The following is a 21,124-nucleotide window of genomic DNA, read 5'->3' on the forward strand; positions in this document are numbered from 1 at the left end:
GTTGCATTCTGGCAATGTTGCATTCCACTGTTGTCATTTGTACCCCTAGGTCTCCGTGTTCTACAACATTCTCCAGGCCGGGACTTACACAGTAGACTGGGCCCTAGAGGGTACTGTAGAACAAAGAGACCTAGGGGTACAAGTGACAACAGTGAAGAACAGGGTGGTGAAGAAGGCATTTGCCGAGAGCAACACACAGATTCCAGCATCTGCAGTCTCTTGTGTTTCCATTGAGTACAAGAGTTGGGACGTCATGTTACAGCTGTACAAGACATTGCTAAAGACCACATTTGGAGTACTGTGTGCAGTTTTGGTTGCCGAGTTACAGGAAGGATGTCATTAAGATGGAAAGGGGGCAGAAAGATGTAACTGGTACTGGATGGCTTGAGTCATAAAGAGAGACTGGATAGGCTGGGGCTTTTTTCCCTGGCATGTAGGAGGCTGAGGGGTGTCCTTACAGAGGTATATAAAATCTTGAGGGGCATAGATGAGGTAATGGTGACAGCCTTTTTCCCAGGGTAGGGGATCCTAAAACCACAGGACATAGGTTCAAGGTGAGAGGGGAAAGATTTAAAGGGGACATAAAGAGCTACTTTTTCACACAGAGGATGGTGGGTCTATGGAACAAGCTGCCAGAGGAAGTGATAAGAGTCAAGTAAATGTTTAAAAGACATCTAGACAGGATGGGAAAAGTTTAGACACAGACCAAATGCAGGTAAAGGAAACTAGCTCAGGTTGGCAAGTAGGTCAGCATGGATGAGTTGGGCCAAAGGGCCTATTTCCATGCTGTATAACTCTATGATCCTGTGATTCTATAACCATAGACATGGGAGGAACAGCAATCTACTTTCAAACTTCCAATTTCTATTCTGCAGCCATTTTAACAATACTCTCTCAGCTTAATGAGAAGGTTAATCAAACAAGGAAACAAAATCCAGAGTAATCAGACCTGAATATCCTCACTGAAATTGGACAAAATATTTTTTGATTATTGACTATCCAAATAGTTTCCCTTCAGACATCTCCTAACAGTGGCCAGACGGCATTGATTCACGGAGACATTTTCTAGGGCACAACAAGAACTCACTTACCCGTTTCCAAATAATATTGTGTGACACCAAGTAAATGACTTAATGTAGGACCTAGCTGCTTCAAACTCCCTGGCAGCAGCTGAGGCCTTCTGTTGGCTGAACAATCAAGGTCCTGGAAGGATTGCAGCATCAATTTACCAGAATGAAACCAACTCCAGTTAAGTGAAGAGATTTCATATTCTGGGGTTGTATTCCCTGCAGTTTTGAAGGCTGAATGAGGGTTTGCTCCAAATTTTTTAAGATATTAAGGGGAACTGATCATTTTTCTCCAATCATGATATCTCTATTTGTTGGTACCTAGTCTCAGACTCACCAAAGTCAAAAATTTAAACTCAGTTGTTTCAGGTATTACCTTAATGAACAGATGTACAAAGTATCACAGAAGTTTGGAATGCTCTTCTGCAAATGACAATTGATGGTAATTATTACTTAATTTAAAATCTGTGATTACAAGACTTTAGTAAGCAGGACAATACAAGATTGAAACGCAGAGTTCTGCTTGAGCTGAAATTTTTACAGCATGGAATTTAGGAGCATGTTAAGAATAGCACGTGAATAATATGAAGATTTATCTCATTAGTCAATGTTAACCCATACAGGAACAATTACTGAAATAATAAACATACAACAGCATATAATGAGACAGTCACAATATTATAATGACTGGAAGCCATAAATGACAGCTGCTTTCCTTCTCACTTACTTATTTATTATAACACAGGAGGAGGTCATTCAACTTATCAAATCCATGCTAGCTCCCAGCAGAACAATCCCATCAGTCCCAGCTCCCCTGCCCTTAAATTCCTTCATTCCAAGTTACATAGATCCACATTAATTAATAGTCAAGCACAGTCATTTTCAGTTGAAGAGCTAGCACTTGTACAGCTAAGCTAAATGATCCCTGGTGCAATTTTTTATGATTCTGAATGTTTATGCACACCACAGATAATCAGATATACTGGGATACTGAGAACTCACATTGGTATATGCTCATTGGAATTGATAAAGAGACATTGACATTACATACAAAGGCCATCGCTGAGGCAGACTCTATAGCACAAAGTGATTAGGAGATCTATAAGCACTTACCAACGGCACACATAGAATAAACCTAAAAAGAAGAATATACGTGATACAGATCCAGATTTTCAGAATCTTGCAGGTTATGCTAAACTGAAGCCAACAAAATTAGTCATGGGAATTAAAATATCCCCCAATTATCATCAAGAAAATAAAATCTCTCTAAAATAAAACATTAGGAAACTAAAGTAAGTCAAAGCATACATAGAACTCAGCGTGACAGCAGGGAATGAAATGGATCAATGAACAAAAATCTAATTGTTTTCAAACAAGAGTGAATGAAACCGAGGACTGTACTGCGGTGTGTGGAGATGAAGCAATGCCTCTCTTTCTTGCTAATTCCTTAACTTTCAACATAAGCATGATAGGATTTCATCAGTCTGTGCTGATATTTATTTCAAGAGGTTGATTCTCAATTCATTACAAGTGCATGTTGTCTGATGGACAAAAGAGGCCCGAGCAGCCTCCAAGTCAGAAACATTATATAGGCAATCCCTGAGTTACGGCTGTTGGGATAACAGAAATTGCCCTTAGAGAATTCACAAATCACTACTCGAAAATTTGAGATGTGGAATAAAGTTTGCTCTCATGGAGTTTATGTGAAAAAATAAACACAAAATGAATTCTTTCAATTCATGGTTGTTGAGGTATGCACAGATGACACAGCCTTGTGTATGGAAAAATCACTATATGGACTATTACCTAGGAATGCACTCCCACCCCCCCCCCTCCCTCCCCCTGGCAACACAGGGGTTGCCTTGACAAGGAAGTGGAATGAACATCACACATTATTTACAAACAAATGAAAGTATCTCAGTTCCATTTTCCAAAGTTCTAACAGGAGCAAAGTTTTGCTGGGGCAATGGAAAGTGCCATTAAAACTACCAGTTACCTCACCATCAACATGCTGGGGTGACACAAAACTCAACTGGTCTACCCACATGATTTCTGAAGGAGAAAGTCAGAGGCTGGGTACCCTGCAGTAAGTGCCTCACCTTCGGACACCACAGAGCCTTTCCACCATCTACAGAACACGATTCAGCTGTGTGATGGAACACTCTCCATTTGCCTGGATGAGTACAGCTCCAATAACACTCCAGAAGCTTGACACCATCCAGGACAAAATAGCCCACTTGATTGGTGCTCCATCCAAACATTAATTCTTTTCACCACAGGTGCACAGTGGCTGCAGTGTGTACCATGAATAAAATGCGCTACCTCACCCAGTCCAACAGCACCTTTCAAACCAGCAAGAACAACAAGGGCTGCAGGCATATAGGAACACCACCACCTGCGTCTTCCTCCCACACCCCCATCCCCCTCATAACTCCTATACTTGTACACCATCCTGACTTGAAAATATAGTGCTGATCTGGTCCTTCATCACTGTTGGGTCAAAATCCTGGAATTTGCCTCCTCATTTGAAATGTGAACACAGTTGTGATATGAGAAGCACAACGGCCAAGTTGCAAAACACCAAATCTTTGCTCAATTAAGTATAGTACTAAACAGCCTCTGCAAAACCAAGGTCTAGTCACCGCTGGGGGAGAAATCCCTCCAGCGACCCTGATAACACATGACGCAAAGAATGATGATTGTTTCTTTTCCACAGGGTGATCATCACAACTCCAGGGCATCTCTGCAATTCATACACTTTAACTGTTTTGAATGCCTGGAGTACAGCATGTCGAATTAGCACACCGCCAACAGAACAGGACAGCTTAACCAAGGATTCACATCACAGGCAGGCATCCCTTACGCACTCCTAACAGGAAAATCCTAGCCATGTTCTGTGCAGGATATGTGTAGATGCTGAGACACACTTTGTGAGCCTACGAGTCATAAATATGCATACAAAATGTGTATTTCCTAGCCTTATTTGACCTCCCAAAATGCTTGAGGTTATGCATTTTTAGTGGACTAATAAAGGTAGGAAATATGCAATGCATGATAGGACCTTTGTTCCTCATTACTTCCGAAGGTCCCGTCATTCATGGAATATTTCCTACCTTTATTAGGGACCTTGGTGTACAAGTGCAAAGACCTCTGAAGTTAGTAGCACTGGTAGTTAATATAGTTCAGAAGATATGCAAGATAATTGCCATCGTGAGCCAAAACATAAACTATATGGGCAAGGAGGTTATCGAACCACTATATAAAACATTAGTTCGGGCATGGCTGGAGTACAATATGTAGTTCTGGTCACTATGCTATAGGAAGGATGTGATTGCCCTGGAGCAGGTGCAGAGGAGATTCACCAGGATGTTGCCTGGGTAGGAGGAGACTGGATAGGCTGGGTGTATTTTCCTTGGAGCCTATTGTGGTATACAAAATTATGAGAGGCATAGATAAGGTAGATAGGGAGAAACTTTTCCTGTTCGCATAGGCATGTATAATGGACAGCACAGATTTAAGGGAAGGGGTAGGAGATTTAAAGGGGACTTAAGGAAGATTTTTTTCGTCTAGAGGGTGGTTGAAATCTGGAACACACTTCCTTCCTGAGGGGCTGGTAGAAATAGGTACTCTCACAACAATTAAGAAGTATTTAGATGAGGACCTGAAACCCCAAGGAAGAGAAGACTATGGGCCGAGTGCTAGAAAATTGGATTAGTATAAATGAGTACTTGATGGCGAGCAGGACTACAACAAAGGATCTGTTTCCATGAGGGGTATGTGTCTATGAATCGAAAAGATATTCACTGTGTGTACAGAAACTTACTTTTACAACTCAGGAGTAGGCCATGGTGCTTATTGGGCCCATGATGGCTCCCAGTAGAGCGATCCCATCAGTTCCATTCTCCCCCTTGTTATTTGCTATGCCCCCCTGCAACTTATTCTTTCCCACATACACGTCAACTCCCCTGTTCGATCCTTCTGACATTTAAGTGTATGAAGAGGGAATTTAAAGGAGCTGATTAATTGAACTTTGGGATGTGGGAGGTAACCAAAGTCCCCAGTGGAAACCCACATAATCACAGGGAGAATGTGCAAGCTCCAAATAGAATAGACCTGAGGTCAAAGTCAAACCTCGGTCCCTGGAGCTATGAGGTACCAGTGCTAGCTGTACATATTCTGTGTTTGAAAAAAAACTTTTCAATGTGCACAGAAGCTATATATCAGAGGATGTCATTACTATTTTCATTCTAGGTATCCAGAGACCATAAAAACAGAAAACATTGTAAATACTCAGCAGGTCAAGCAGCACCTGCAGGGAGAGAAACAGAATTAACCTTTCAGGGTGATGACCTTTCATCTTTATAAAATTTTAATTCAGCTTCTCTCTCCACGGTTCTGGCTGACCTGCTGAGTATTACCAGCATTTTGTCTTTTTTTTAAGAAGCAAATTGACAGATTTGGCATTGTCAGTAAGTTTGAAACGTTTGTGCTTGACAATGTACGCAGGAAGCATCGTGCTTGCTCTTACTTAAGTGGATTCTGTTTAGAACCATCATCATTCACCAACACATTCTGCATGAGAGAGTTAACAATTTAAGTAATTAATTTTTCATCAAAACTATAGATTCTTTTAGGGTACTTGCAGGGTTTTCTGTTATCAGTCAATAAAGACAAGTTTCTCATAGGCTGACTTAATTGCCTCATATAGGTGTTGCATTACTTACAGGGATTTATGAACATACACTTCAAGATCCTACTGTTCTTCCATACATCTTTCATTCATCTTGTATTGCCTTGTCTTGTTTCTTTTCCCATTGTTTCACCACATATTATTCCTGATTGCCAATATGGTGCCCACCTAACCAATCCTAGGATCAGAGAATGGTTACAGCACTGAAAGAGGGCACTCAGCCCATCACATCTGTACCAGCACTGTGCTGGACCAGCTCTTTTTCCATATGCTTCAAAAGTTTCATCATCATATATTCATGCATTTCCCCCTTGAACCCCACTGTCGAACCTGCCTCCACCACATATGCAGATTCCAACCATAATCTGCATTAAAGTTTATCCTCATGTTCCTCTTAATTGTCTTCACTTTCATACCAGTAACATCTGATATTCAATCCTCCACCAAAGAGAACAGTGTTCCACTGTCCACCCTGTCCCGATCCCTCATCATTTTATATACTTCTATTCGATCTCCCCTCAGCCTCCTCAACTCCAAAGAAAACAGTCCCAGCCTCTCTAATCTATCCACATAAAAGTAGGTCCAAGGACTCCTGACCTCACATCTACCTCATTATGACCTTGCACCTTATTGTCTACCTGTACTAAACTTTCCTTGTACCTGTTACACTTTATTCTACATTCTGTTATTGTTTTACCTTGTACTACTTCAATGCACTGTGTAATGAATTGATCTGTATGAACGGTATACAAGTTTTTCACTGTACCTCAGTACATGTGACAATAATAAACCAATTCCAATTTTGTTCTGTTAAATCCTCTCTAATTCCTTCACACCTTTCTTCAGTGTTGTAACTGCTGAACTAAGTCACTGGAGAGACACTGATCCTAGTTGATATAAAGGGTGTTTATTCATATGAGAAGCAGACATTCTCCTGGAGACCCCCTCAGTAGAGTCTCCCAAACTCAAAGTACATCAAGCTTTTATACACTTAAGGACAAAGGTAACAGCAGGTGATTCAATACAATTTCAATAGCTACAATATTATTGTCTACTTCAATATTTTGTGTCTGACAAATGGTTCCATGGAGTTACGTTTTTTTACAATGGGAACACGCTGTAAACTGTCAACATACTTTTGCTGGGACAAAGTAATTCACATGGATGGTCTAAAAGCTTCTGAGGATAGAGAACCCAGGCAGCCAAAATTAGTGTTGTGAGGATTGACTCTCTGAGTACACAAATGTCCCAGTTATTGATAGAGCAAATATGCCTGTGACCTCGTTTGATGTGCTAAGTGACAAAATAAACTTAGCTGGTGTGGAAGCTTCCTTGAACTCAGTCAAAATGATGCACACTTAGCCGGTGCTGCCTGATTTGATGTAGGCCAGTAAGCATAACCCCATTGTCTTACATTTGGCTGGTGCAGATGAGAACGTCTCATGATCATGTCAGTCTGCAAACCATATCTCTCGAGCAGCCAGCCCCCTGTGCTCTGTAGGTAGCACTGTTTATTTTTAAAGCTAACCTTTATATTTTAAACTGATTACAGCTTACAATGTACATTAAAAACTGAAGACTGGTTCTCGTTTAAATTAATGCCTGGTATAATTCACATAATTCCATAACTCCTGAATTCCCAACACTCAGCAGGTCAGGAAGAGAGAGGCAATGTTTCCAGTCAAACACACTTCATCAGAACTGTTTTTACTTTCCACAGATGCTGCCTGACCTGCTGTTTCCATCATTCTCTATCTTTGTACTAAGGTTAAATTGACATGCTTGTAATTGCTGGGCTAATCCTTACTTCATTTTTTGAACAAGGGACTAACATTGGCTACTTTCTGACCCTCTCACAGCACTCTGTATCCAAAGAGCATTGAAGGACTATGGTCAATGCCCCTGCATAGAGTCATAGGAAGATACAGTGTAGTGACGGGCCCTTCAACCCACTGGATTCTTGCCAACCATCAAGCACCCTTTTTTTTACACTAATCCTAGCCTAGTCTATTTTATCCTCCCCACATTCCCATCAATCTCCCATTTCCCCCAGATTCTATCAATCATGCAGACAGTAAGGGTTATTTACAGTGGCCAATTCACCTACCAACCCACATGTTTTTAGGATGCAGGAGGAAACCACAGCATCTAGAGGCAACCATGTGGTCACAGGGAGGATATGCAAACTCTGCACAGGCAGCACTGGAGGACAGGATTGAATGCAGGTCGCACCAACTCTTCTATCTGCGCCACTCTGCTGCCCTATTTACTCCTGCACTTCCCTCAGAATCCTAGGATGAATCCCATTTGGTCCTGACGACTTAGCTAGTTTAAGTTTAGTCTAAGTCTTAAGCCTAAGAGCACCATGATTCCAATTTTTAACTGTCCAGTGTCAATTGATAGTTTTCTGTACCCCAGAACTTTCTCATTCTCATCCACACTACTAATTTTCATGTCAACTATAAGTTTCTTAATTATGGACCTCAAATAGAGTCTACACCTCTCATAATATAGCATGCAAACCAAGATGCCCTGTACTGAGTCCTGTAAACCTTAACACACAGAACTCTCCAGCAACCAAAATTCTAGCAAATATTATACCTTTACTTTTTGCCACTGAGTCAATTTTTAATGCAATTTATTGTTTTCCCTTGGATCAGATGGCCATTTACTTCCTCAGTCAATCTGCCATGGAAGACTTTGTCAAAGACCTTTCTGGGATCCATGTACTTGGATAGGAAAAGACTAGAGAGATATGGGCCTAACGTGAACATATAGGATTAGACACCATCTGCTGTTGGGCCAAAGAGCCTGTTTCTGTGCTGTACAGCTCTATGACTCTATGGACATGATGTCAAGTGTTCTCCCCATATTGATACCCCTTGCCACCTCCTCAAAAATTTCAATTAACTTAGTCTGATCCAGTCTTCCTGTGCATCTCTAACTACTGCATACAATAGTTAGAGATGCACAGATGAATCAATTCATCCTTAATTAATATATGCATCTCTAACTACTGTATGCAGTTCCTCTGAATTTTTTTTCCAACATTTTGCCAACTATCAATATCAGTCTTATTGGCCCGTAGTTGTTCAGTCTACCCTTTCTTCCTTTTTAAACAACAGTGGCATCATCATAGTTCCAGTGCTCCAAGTACACTCTTGAAATTAAAGATCATTGGAAAATGACAGACAGAATCAGAGCTATTTCCTCCCTTGCTTCTTTTAAGAACTTTTTTTATATGTATTTTGGCCATTTATCCATCCTTAAAGATGTCAGATCCCTTAATATGCCATTTTCCTATCCCTATGTCATTACTCCTCATAGTCACATTTTCTTTCCTCTTCAATATCAACGTCTATCATTCCCTTCTTCCATGATGACAGATCAGAACTTCATAAATCGTCCATCTCCACATTTTGGTCTTTAATAGACTCTACTCTCCTCTGGAATTAGAAAGATAGGGATAAGATCTATTAAAAATAGCTTAGGGTTTTCCTTGATTTACCTGCCAATATTGTTCATAGACCAACTTTGCCCTTCTTTTGACTTTTGTTTCCATCCTGCTCTTTATACACCACTCCAGGCTGTCAGCAGTGATTCACACTAATGTATTGTTCTTTCTTAAGGTAAATTCCTGCTTTCTATTAACATCCTCAGGGATTACCCCACTCCCCATGATTAGATTCCATTCCAAATCTCCTCCTTGAGAGAACTCCCTGCTCACCCACCCATGTTTTCATGCCCCTGCCCCATTTATCACCTCCCTGCCCCTCCTCCTCACAATCTTGCCCCCAGTACCTTCCAATCTTCTCCAGGACCTCTTGATTTGCTCCCCAATCTCATCCTGAATTCCTTGTTATCCCTTCTGATTGCCTCCCCACACTGTCCATCAACCTCCATCCAAGCCCACTCAGAACTCCTCTCCATGTGGATCATCCCCCATGCACCCAACTGCCAACACTGGTCATCTGGACCCAGCAACAATCTTCAACACCACCAAACTACCCCTAGAGTAATCCTGCCCTCTGCTCCTGATCTGCCCATCTCCCCATCTTTTACCATCTTCCTCCCCCCATGAATTTCTCTGACAGCCTCCTGTAATCATCTCTCCCAGCTTCCCTCTCCTTGATCCTTTCCACTGTGGGAAGAGAGGCCTAGTACACAGTTTGGGTGTGACTGTGTGTCAGAGTCTGGAATTACTACCTCTCATGTTCGTGACAATTTGGACATTTTCTGCGTTCAAACATTGAATGCTCAGGCCTTGTTCAAATCTAATTAGATCCCCATGCCATTTCAGTGTCTCTTTCACATCTGAAGAATTTCCATCCTACCACTTCTTGAAGATACAAATGTTTAAATAAATCCAATGTATACAATGCAATCTTTAAAATTGTCATGATAATGCATGAGCAAAAGTTTCTACAGATGTACAAAAAGGCATAAAGTGACTAATGTAGTTGGGGGACTTCCGTGGGTGAGGCTGGAGAATTAAAAACAGGAAACAAGGAAATGGCAGATAACTTAAACCAATAGTTTGCATCAGTCTTCATGGTGGGAGAGACTGCAAATATTCCAAAGATAACACATGGGATAGTTTCAAATAGCTTGGAAGATCTTTCTGACAATCGTTATCAGGAAGGTCATGGCATTGGAAAAACTTTTGGAACTAAAAGGAGGCAAGTCAACAGGACCCAACAGACTACACCCAAGACTTTAAAAGGCTGCAGAGATAGTGGGGCCATATGGTAAAGTTTTTCAAAATTCTCTGAGTTTGGGGAAGGTACCAGCAGACTGAAAAACTGCAAACATGATTCCATTGTTCAAGAAGGGAGAAAGACAAAGAGCGGGTAACTATAGGCTTCTTAGATTAACATCTGTTGTTGGCAAGATGCTGGAGTCTATAATCAAGGAAGAAATAGCTTGTCATTTAGAAAAGCTTGATGTAAACAAACCAAAGGTAACTTATGTTTGACAAATTTGCAAGAGTTCTTCAAGGATACAACAAACAGATTTGATAGAGGGGAACCTGTACATGTAGTGTATCTGGATTTATAGAAGATGACACACAAAAGATAAAAACTCATAGTATTGCAAGTAGTGTGTTAACATGCATTGAATACTGATTATCAGGGAAAACAGAGAGAATAAATGGGTCTTTCTTTGGCTGGAAGTATATAACTAGTCAAGTGCCTCAATGATCAGTTCTTGGCCCTCAATTAATCACAATTTATATTGATGACAATTTATATTGACAGAGTGTAACATCAAGTTTGCCAATGACACAAAAATAGGTGGGAGAGCATCTTGCAATCTGAACTCTGCAAAAGGATATCAATAGGTCGAATGAGTGGGCAAAATGTTGGCAAATGGGGTTTAATGTGGAAAAATGTGACATTATGCACTTTGATAAGACAAATAAGAATGCAGAACATTATCTAACTGGAGAGAGACCACAAATGACTGAAGTACAGAGGGATCGAGGTGTTCTTGTGCATGAATCACAAAATGTTGGCAAGCAGGTAGTTCAGAAGGCAAATGTCATAATGTCCTTTATTGCAAGGGAGCTGCAGTTTGGAAATAGGAAAATATTGTCATAATTGTGCAGGATATTGGTGAGACCACACATAGAGTACCATGCACAGTTTTGGTTCCCTTTTTTAAGAATATATTGGCATTGTAGGCGATTTGAGTTGTCCTATCATGAATGGCTAAAGAAGTTGGATCTGTATTCTTTGGAGTTTAGAAGAATGAGGGGTGACCTTAATGAAAAGTATAAAATCTTAAGGGGCAATAACATGGAAGATGCTGAAATAGTTCCACAAGTGCGAGAACCTCAAATGTGGGAGTACAGTCACAAAATAAGGGGACGATCATTTAAAACTGACATGTGTAGGGATTTCTTCTCACAGAGGGTGGTAAATCTCTGGAATTCTCTACACCGGACAGTTGTTGGGGCTGGAACATGGGAGGTATTTAAAATGAAGTTAGGTAAACTTTTGAAAAATTGAGGAATTGAGGGCTATGGTGAACCAGCATAGAAGAGGAGTTGAGGTCTGGGACTGATCAGCCATGATCATATTGAATGGTGGGGCAGGCTTGAGGTGCCAGTTACTCCTATTTTCTTGTGCTCTCATCTGCATCAATCAAATTTTGAAAATAATTAATCCAACTTATCTTTTTACAAACTCTAAATACATCACTCAAACTGTATGATGTTATGTTAATAACTTAAAACTTCTGGACCTGATGCCTAAAAATATACTCAGTCTAACTACTTCCCAATTCAATTTTCTTAATGGAAAATAAATATAAAATCAATTGTTTAATGAAAATTATATCTGTTTCAATAGGAACACTGACTGGAGCAGAATTATAAACAATAGAAAGCCCGGTGGCATAACAACCTCAGCAAGAAATTATAGAAGTGTGAAGAGAGCATTCACCACAGAGATGCAAACTGCAGAGGTCGAGTAATAATAGTTGATTCCACAGGCAGGGAATAGACTGGGGTTTCCGCAGATACAACCAAGGACCTCAAAGGAAACTCTGCCACCCATGTGTCAAGACAAGGGTTATCACAATGAATGCACACATTCTGAGGGTGCAATACAACACACAGAAATGGAAACTGCCAAGAGGAAGACTAATATTGGGGTTCTGCAAATGAAATTTCAGTAATTAAACAGCAGATTAAAGAATAAAGCCTCCAGGGTAGTATTATCATGACTCCTCCATGCTACAGTGTAGAATAGCAAGATAAGAGAAATAACTTCCTGCTAGAGATGATGAAATCAAAAAGGTATCAAGCTCCTTGGGATACAGCAATACTTTCTGGTTGCTTCTCCTATTAAGGCACTATTGAAGCTATTTATTATGTTCAACAATATTCCAAACAGAGTTTATGATAAGCCCAGCAACACTTTTTTTTAAATTTGCTGTCAACAAATATTTTCCAAAGCCATGGGAAAATAAGGTCCTGAACAGGGGCAGAGCAAATTTTGGAGCCACTAAGCGGGATCTTGCAGTGGTTGACTGGGTGAGATTGTTTGCAGGGAAAGGAGTGTCTGCTAAGCGGGAGGCCTTTAAAAGTGTGATGTCAAGAGTTCAGGGCCTGCATGTTCTTGTTAGGGTGAAGGACAAGGCTGACAGGTTTTGGGAACCCTGGTTGACGAGAGATATCAAGGCTCTGGTTAAGAAAAAGAGGGAGACATACACTGCGCATAAGCAATTGGGAACTAGCAAATCTCTTGATGACTACAAGTGTAGGAGTGCACTTAAGAGAGAAGTTAGGAGGGCAAAAAGAGGATATGAGAGGGATCTGGCAGTCAAGGTGAGGCAAAAATCCCAAGAGATTCTACAGGTATATTAAGAGTAAAGGAGTGATAGGGAGAGAATAGGTCCCCTTAAAGGTGGCCGTCTGTGTGTGGAACCAAAGGAAATGGGTGAGTTTTTTTTAATGAATAATTTTCAGTTTTTACTGTGGAGAAAAATTTGGAAGCTAAGGAAATGGAGGAAATGAGTGGTGTTGTCTTGGAAAGCATAAGAATTAGCAGGGAGGAAGTACTGGAGGGCTTAAAGTGCATTAAGGAGGATAAAACCCCAGGGCCTGACCTGGTACATTCTCAGACCTTCATCTCTGGCCACAGGTGAGGTTCTGGTGGACTGGAGAGTGGCTAATGTGGTACCATTGTTTAAATAGGGCAGCAAAAACAAGCAAGGAAACCATAGGGCAGTGAATCTGACATCGGTGTTGGATAAATTGCTGGAGGGGATTCTGAAGGACAGGATCTGGCAGTCTGATTCAGGACAGTCAGCACAGCTTTATGCATGGAAAGTTGTGTTTGATAAATCTCTTGGAGTATTTTGAGGAGGTAACCAAGAGGGTAGATGAGGGTAGGGCAGTGGATGTTGTCTATATGGACTTTAGCAAGGCCTTTCACAAGGTCTCTCATGGCAAGCTAGCTGGAAGGTTAGATCGCATGGCATCCAGGTGGATCTAGCAGATTGGATTCATAATTGGTTCAGTGCTAGGAAGCAGAGGATGATGGTCAAGGTTTTTTTCTTGGAATGGAGGCCTGTGTCTAGTGGTATGTCTCAGGGGTCAGTGCTGGGACCTTTGTTGTTTGTGAATGTACAAGGTATGTTAGTAAGTTTGCAGATGATACTAAAAAAGGTGATGTTGTAGATAGTGGAGAAGATTATGAAAATTTACAGGGGGATCTTCATCAGCTAGGTATGTGGGCTGAGGACTGGCAATCCAGATAAATGTGAAGTATTAGATTTTGGGAGATCAAAGCAGGGTAGGACTTATACAGTGAATGGTAGGGCCCTGGGGAGTGTTATGGAAGACAGGGACCTAGGAGTGTAAGTGCATAGTTCACTGAAAGCAGCGTCACAGTTAGATAGGGTGGTGAAGAAGGCATTTGGCATGGTGGCCTTCATCAGTCAGGGCAATAAGTATAGAAGTTGGGAAGTTATGTTGCAGTTGGGTAAGATGTTGGTGAGGCCGCATTTGGAGTATTGTGTTCAGTTTTGGTCACCCTGTTATAGGAAAGATGTTACTAAACTAGAAAGAGTGCAGAAAATATTTACCAGGATGTTTCCTGGACTTGGGGGCCTGAGTTACAAGGAGAGGTTGCATAAACCAGAACTTTATTTGCTGGAACGTAGGTGATTGAGGGGTGACCAGATAGAGGTATACAAGATCATGAGTGGCATAGACAGGGTGAAATTGCAATCTTTTTCCCAGGGAGAGGGTGCTAAAAACAAGAGGGCATAGGTTTAAGATCAGAGGCATGAGATTTAAAAGGGACATCAGGGGTAGGTTGTTCACGCAAATGGTGGTGCATATTTGGAATGATCTGCCAGAAATAGTGGTTGAGGCAGGCACATGAGCAAAATTTAAAAGCCATCTAGATATGTACGTGGATAGCAGAGGTTTAGAGGGCTATAGGTCAAACTCGGGCAGATGGGACTAGCTTGCTGGGCAACACAGTCAGCATGGATGAATCGGGCAGAAGAACCTGTTCCATGCTGTACAACTATGACCCTATGACTCTAAAATAAATTTTTGAAGTCCACATGGAACTTACCCATACTTTAGTAGGTCAGATATCACATGACTGTATGATGCCATAGAATACAAAGAATGGTGAAGAAACTTTGGAAAATATACATGAATATATAAGAACAACTTAAAGAGGAATATGAAAAATGCCTTTGGAAATTAAAATAGATGAAGAGAGTAAGTGCAATAAATGTGTAAGGTAGAATGCTGGAGAATGTGTGGAGGCGCCATTAAAAAGAAAATAGTCAAGTACCGCAAAAGTACTTCCTTTAGATATTTAAAGGATTTGGATACATTCCTCACACTATAATGCTCTGATAATGTACTGAACATGATAAAAGAGACTGAAAAAATGCAAGCTGTTAAAGGAGTCTTACAGAATATGTAGAAAATAGGTTAACATTGCAAGATAATTTTTGGGAGTGTTGGTGCACCCCAGACACACACACACACACATTATATATATATACATACACACACAAAATTATCCTTACGTCACTATACATTAGAGATCACACTCCAGATGGTACAGTTATTAAAGATGCATAACAATCTGCAAAAAGCAGATCGAAAGCACCCAACATTTTCTGCTTCAGCCAAACATATTCCAATTTGCAAAATTCTTTGAAGCAACAAAAATGAAACTCTCCATCACCTCAGGTTTTGTCTACACAAAGCAATTAGACTTTGTGGCCTGGAGGCAAAACATCAATTTCAATACTGGTCAACCTTAGCATATAGTTAAAAAGGAAAATTAATTTGATCCAGACAACTAGAAAACTAAGAGCATAAGTTAAAGCAAGCCAAAGGGGTGGACAGCAGGAGCCTTGTGCAAGGAATGGCCTGAGACATGTACTGAGGAAAAGTCAACTTTAAAAAAACAAGCTATTTGAGGATCTGTTTCTGGAAGAACTGATACGTCTGATTCTGCATAATACAATTTATTTCAAAGGGTTTTGATAAAGTTCCATAAGAGAGATTTCTAACTGTATCCTGAAAATTCATGGAAATAAAGAGATTTGGTCGAAAATTATCAACAACAGTGGGAGCTTCTGTCAGACTGCCGGAAATTTGGCAGGAGTTATTCCTGATGTATTTTATTTATACAATGGCCTGGAATCAACTGTGGGATCGCCATAATTTGTGAGCAACATGGTTGCAGAAGTAAAATAGAAAAATGCTGAAATAATATGCAATAACATAAAAACGGATGGAGAACAATTGAAGCACTGAAACTAAGATAGTTAGCTGTTAACTCAAATATGTCAATGTTAGACAGGTAGGGGAGACAACTAAAAAGTCTACCAAGAGACTGTGATACCTATAACAATGGTTAAAGTTCTATTGTCAATTGAAATTTACTGCATTGATTTTCCAATCCAAATTTGTTAACTGTGAAGAAATTGAATTTGTGCTTTATAGTCTGAAGCAAGCAGCATGAAAAGGTATTTTCTCTTCTCCTAAAAGAACACAAGAGATCGCCTCAATTCCTGGGATCAATATAGCATAGATGTCTCTGTTCAATTCTGTGCAAAGGTGTATTACAAGGTGTGTAAAAAGTCACATTCCAGGTGAAGTAAGGGCTGAAAAGAGAGACAGCCCATAAACTCAATTTCCAACTAGTACCTTACTATCATATTCATAGTATCTTCATTATTTTTTTGAATTCACAAAATTAGCTTATCACTTCACACTGTAGAGCATATCAATTTTGAAGAATGGCAATAATATTTCAAGTATTTAATAAACATATAGAATAAAATATATTGTGCATTATGGTTTTATTTTTAATTATTCATCTGTATATTCAGTGATAATGTACAAGAATCTGATTCTGTTGACTACACACAGCAGTGAAGCTTTACTTCTTTGGGTTGCATTGAGCTCCTATAACACTTACCAACATCTCTTGGTCCATAACATGTTGAAAAGTCTGCCTGTAACTATATAAGTCCAGCCTCCTGTATTCCAATAGGTTTAACAAACTACAATATTGAAGGACTTATCCTTTCATTGCAATGATTACAGGGGATGAAACGATGGGACAGAACGTTTCTTACACCAGAAACACCAAGGGAGGTTTGAAGGAGTGAAGACTTTACTTTGGGCCAAGAACAGCAGGTTTAAGGAGTGGGCATCGTGTGGCATCTCTCCACACCACCCACCCACCATTGCTGTTAGAAAGTAGAGAAATCATTGTCAAGTGAAATAAAATATGGATTCGTTTTAAAATCGAACACATATATAAATAATGCGAACTGTTTTTGTTTACAAATCGGCCTATAAAATTTCTCCCACGGGGAATAATTTCTTGTGGGTGTGGATTTTAAAGTACCAGCAAAACGTGGTAAAGTCATCGCTGTCTAGAATAAACCTGAGATCACCGGGGATCACGTCACAGCTTCAGACAGGGATTTCAACTCAAACTCAAGAAGATGTATAACAATTCAGTGGCTTATTCCGTAACAATTAGACCATAAAGGATGATTTGAGCTGTAATGTGTCCTAAAAATGATGCACCATTTGTAAACTAGTCGGCAGTTTCCTAAATCGCATCTAGGTGTGGCTCTAGGGCAGGAACGCGCAATGAGTCCGTCAACAAAACAGAGACCCTTTTTTATCATTTTACCTGCATCAAATAATTGCACGGGGAACAACATCGCGCGTCGAAATAGAATTTCTGCAGTTAATAATGTTTAAAACGGTGTTTAAAAATCCAGACACATACTGACTGACATAAATTATCATGAATGTTGATTAACAGCTGCAGACAACGGCTGTCACGGTTTGTGTCTGACAGACCCGGAATAATAAGGAATGCCGTTTTGTATCATTACTGGGGGTTAGACAAGGCGAGGTACGGTTATTTCAATCCCGCACAACAAAGCAAGAAGGAATCCGAGTGAAATCGCCCTGTCGTGTAGCTAATAAAGCAAAGCTGCAAATGTGAAAGGAGCTTGCATCGAGTACTTACACGAAGGCGTGATAGACCAGAGCCCATCCTCCGGGTCTTTCCAGCGCATCGTAGATAAAGTTCTGCAGTTTTCTGTAGGTTGCTTTCCTCTTGCTTGGCCGGCTGCTCAGCGGCTTGGTCAGCAGGCTCAGACTTTGCTTGGCTCCCGCTCTGCTGTCTCCTTTGCTCCGTCCTTCCAGGAGCAGAGCGCCGTCACGGTCTCCTCCGGAGCTCAGCCCCAGTCCCACTACCCCGGGCTCGGGGTCAGCGGCGAAACCCACCCGCAGTTTCTTGCCAGAGCCAGAGCCATCACCATCACCATTCCTGGACTTGAGCCCCATGGTCAGTAGGCACTCCAATGCTCACTGTAGGCAGGGTGGCACCAAGTGCGGAGAAAGCAAATGCCATGGCTTGCAAACAGAGCACAGAGCTTAAACGAAGAGGTCCCATCAGGATCTTTGGGGTGTGGAGATATCTCTGTGTCTCCTTCTTTTAATCAGGTCGGGTGGCGAGCATCACGCCCGCCGATTGTTTTTTTTAAAACCTGTTGTGATGACTGATGTAGCCCTGACCAGCGGCTGGGAGTGAATGAATGTTTGCAGTGTTAGTAGCGAGCCATGCATGTGGATTTGTTGGGAGGGTTTTCCAGAAAGGAAGCAGCGAGCAGGTTCGGCTCAATATGTTCGCCACACGCCAGCACGTGACCGGCATTACAATATGCATCGCTCAAATACTGGAACACTTTCTGCAGATCTTAATACAATCATTTTCAAGGACGACTTTTGTCTGTTTAATTTCGATTTTTTAATTATACGAAAGGTGTCAAAGGGAAATGCTTGTTTTTGACTGTAATACACATCAATCCTGCCCTAACGCGCCTTCTCTGATTTCACCCCAGCGTGTGTTCTCATACAGAGTGGTAAAATACCAACAATTTTCTCTGCGTTCAGTCATCTTCGCATGCACTTATTCCTGGCTTAGGATCTCACGCCACAAGAGACATTCAGCCCGTCGAGATAGTATCAGCTCTTTGAAAAAGCACTCGTTACTGCACCACAACTTTTCCTCATAGACCTACAGAATAATTACAATCAATCGTCACTACGTGGGCCATCTCTTACTTCACTGGGTTATCATGGGTCTGGGCTACTGATCCAGCGATTTTCAGCTACCATAAGGAATGGAGACATTTACATTGTTAGTTAAATAAGGGTCGAATTAAAAGGTCGGCGTTAGTAATTGTGACAGCGAAAGGCTTGTTTAATAACCTGTATAGTTAAATAATAACCTTTGGAAAAGGAAGTATTTGGTCTTTCTTGGATCTCATTCTCAAGAGTCCTCTGAAAAGTCCTAATCACTTCCTATTGCCTAGTTCGGGTGATGACTCAGTAGTCCCTGGTGTTGAGCACCATTTGGAAGAAGCATTGAGGAAAGCAAAGCTACAGAATTTATTCCAGATGGAAGTGCATCACCATGGGTGGCTCAGAAACACCACTAGTGAAAGTGCTGGCTAAGTTCTATAGGACATAGCTCTGAGTCAGTGCCTATAGCAAGCCCTCAGAGAACTATAAGCCTACTTAAACCTTGTCCTCATAAACCCAACGGTCACAGATGCATCTGTACATGATAGTATGGGCTGGAGTGACCACCTTATGGAGATAATGTTCTGTATTCACATTTAGGACATCCCCAAACACGTTCTGAATCACTGCCACCTTGTCACATAAGATGGATTCCAAAAAGATGTCTGATTGGTGTTCAAAATTAGGCATCTATGAGTTACTGTGAACCATCAAAGGATCAAAGTATTATTAAACCATGATCTGTAACCTCACTCTATCATTACCATAAAACTAAACAATCAGCCCTTTACCACCTGAACTAGAGAAGCACACAAAGAGCAGCACCTGGTGTATTTATAAAAGAGATAGCAATTGACACAGTACGGCTTCAAGAGATTCTTTGACTCTTTGGAAAAATGCACTGGATTAACCTTTTGCTATTTCAAAGATTGCCTTCTTTCTGTCATGAGCTCAGAAGTGGGGATGTTCAATCATGACGCTATGGTGCGCACTTCTGTGTGCAACACCAGCTGAGTAGTTGCACCATTAGCTATTTTTATTTCAGATTTTCAGCATCTGCAGTTTTTTTGCTCCTCACATAATGAAATAGCCCATGCCTACATATAGCAACAGTGAGACAACATTCATATGTGGGGATGAGTAATATTCGCTTACCATACAAGAGGTGTACAAAATTACGAGAGGCATGGGTAGGTTAGACAGTAAGAAACTTTTCACCTTGGCACAGTGTCTAAGATCACAGTGAGGTATCTAAGATCATAGTGAGGAGTATTAGGTATAGGGGGGACATGAGGAAGAATGTTTTCACCTAAAGGGTGGTTACAATCTAGAAAACACTGCCTGAGAAGGTGAAGGAAGTAGGTGAGCTCACAACATTTAAGAAGCATCTGGACAAGCACTTGAATCACCAAGGCATAATAGGCTACAGACCAAGTGTTGGTAAATGAAATTAGTATAGATAGGTACTTGATGGTTGGCGTGGACATTGTGGGCTGAAGGCCCAGTTCCTGCAGTGTATGACTTCATGACTTTATGACAATGACTCTATGATTCTCGGTACCAAGCAAAAACAATCTTCAAAAAGGCAGAATCTAATTATCTCCTCTTGACAGTTAACGGCAGTACCAGGCAGAATCAATCCTATCAACATTCTGTAGATCACTGTTGAACAGAAGCATCACTGACCAAACACATAAGTACTGAAGCAAGGAGAGCAGGTCAGAGGTTATGTATTCTGCAGTGAATGGATCACCTTATGACTGTGCAAAGTCTTACCAATACCTACAAGACACAAGTTGGGAGAGTGATGGAATGCTCAATGCTTATCTGAGTGAGAGCAGTTCCAACATTACTCAAGAAGTTTGGAGACCATCCAGAATGATGAAAGCCACAACTATTAAATTCCTCCACCACCAATGTACCACAACTGTTGAATCAACTCCAAAATGTGTGGAAACAACACTCCAAGGCTTTTTCAATGCTACCTTTCAAACCCATTAACCTCTACCACCTAGAAGACAAGGACAAGAATAACACATCCTCTAAGTCATCCACCATAAGGACTTGGAAAAATATATCTCTCTTCCATCATCATTGCTTTGTCAAAATCCTGGAAATCCCTACTTAACAGGGAGAGCACCAGCACCAAATGAATCAAATTGCTTCAAGAAGACAACTCTACAACCTTCTCAAGAGCAATTGGCAATAAGTGAAGCAATCCTCACTTCTCAAGAAAAAAATCCCTTAATCTTCTGAAAGGAG

At 40.9% G+C, this 21,124-nt stretch overlaps 1 protein-coding gene across 2 annotated transcripts in view; it reads right to left on the reverse strand.

The window, feature by feature from the left end:
- kcnq3 (potassium voltage-gated channel, KQT-like subfamily, member 3) overlaps positions 1-18,408 on the reverse strand; it is a 304,277-nt gene extending 285,869 nt beyond the window's left edge. Inside the window, exon 1 of one of the 2 annotated variants that reach the window (XM_052023991.1) lies at positions 17,802-17,987. In XM_052023991.1, coding sequence (XP_051879951.1) covers positions 17,802-17,850 — 49 coding nt within the window. In that variant the 5' untranslated portion in view covers positions 17,851-17,987. Of the gene's footprint in view, positions 1-17,801 lie in introns of both variants that reach the window. The other variant, XM_052023990.1, reaches the window with a different exon arrangement.
- Between the last annotated feature and the right edge of the window lie 2,716 nt (positions 18,409-21,124).

This window comes from Pristis pectinata, chromosome 9, assembly GCF_009764475.1.
Source record: "Pristis pectinata isolate sPriPec2 chromosome 9, sPriPec2.1.pri, whole genome shotgun sequence".
Lineage (NCBI taxonomy): Eukaryota > Metazoa > Chordata > Chondrichthyes > Rhinopristiformes > Pristidae > Pristis > Pristis pectinata.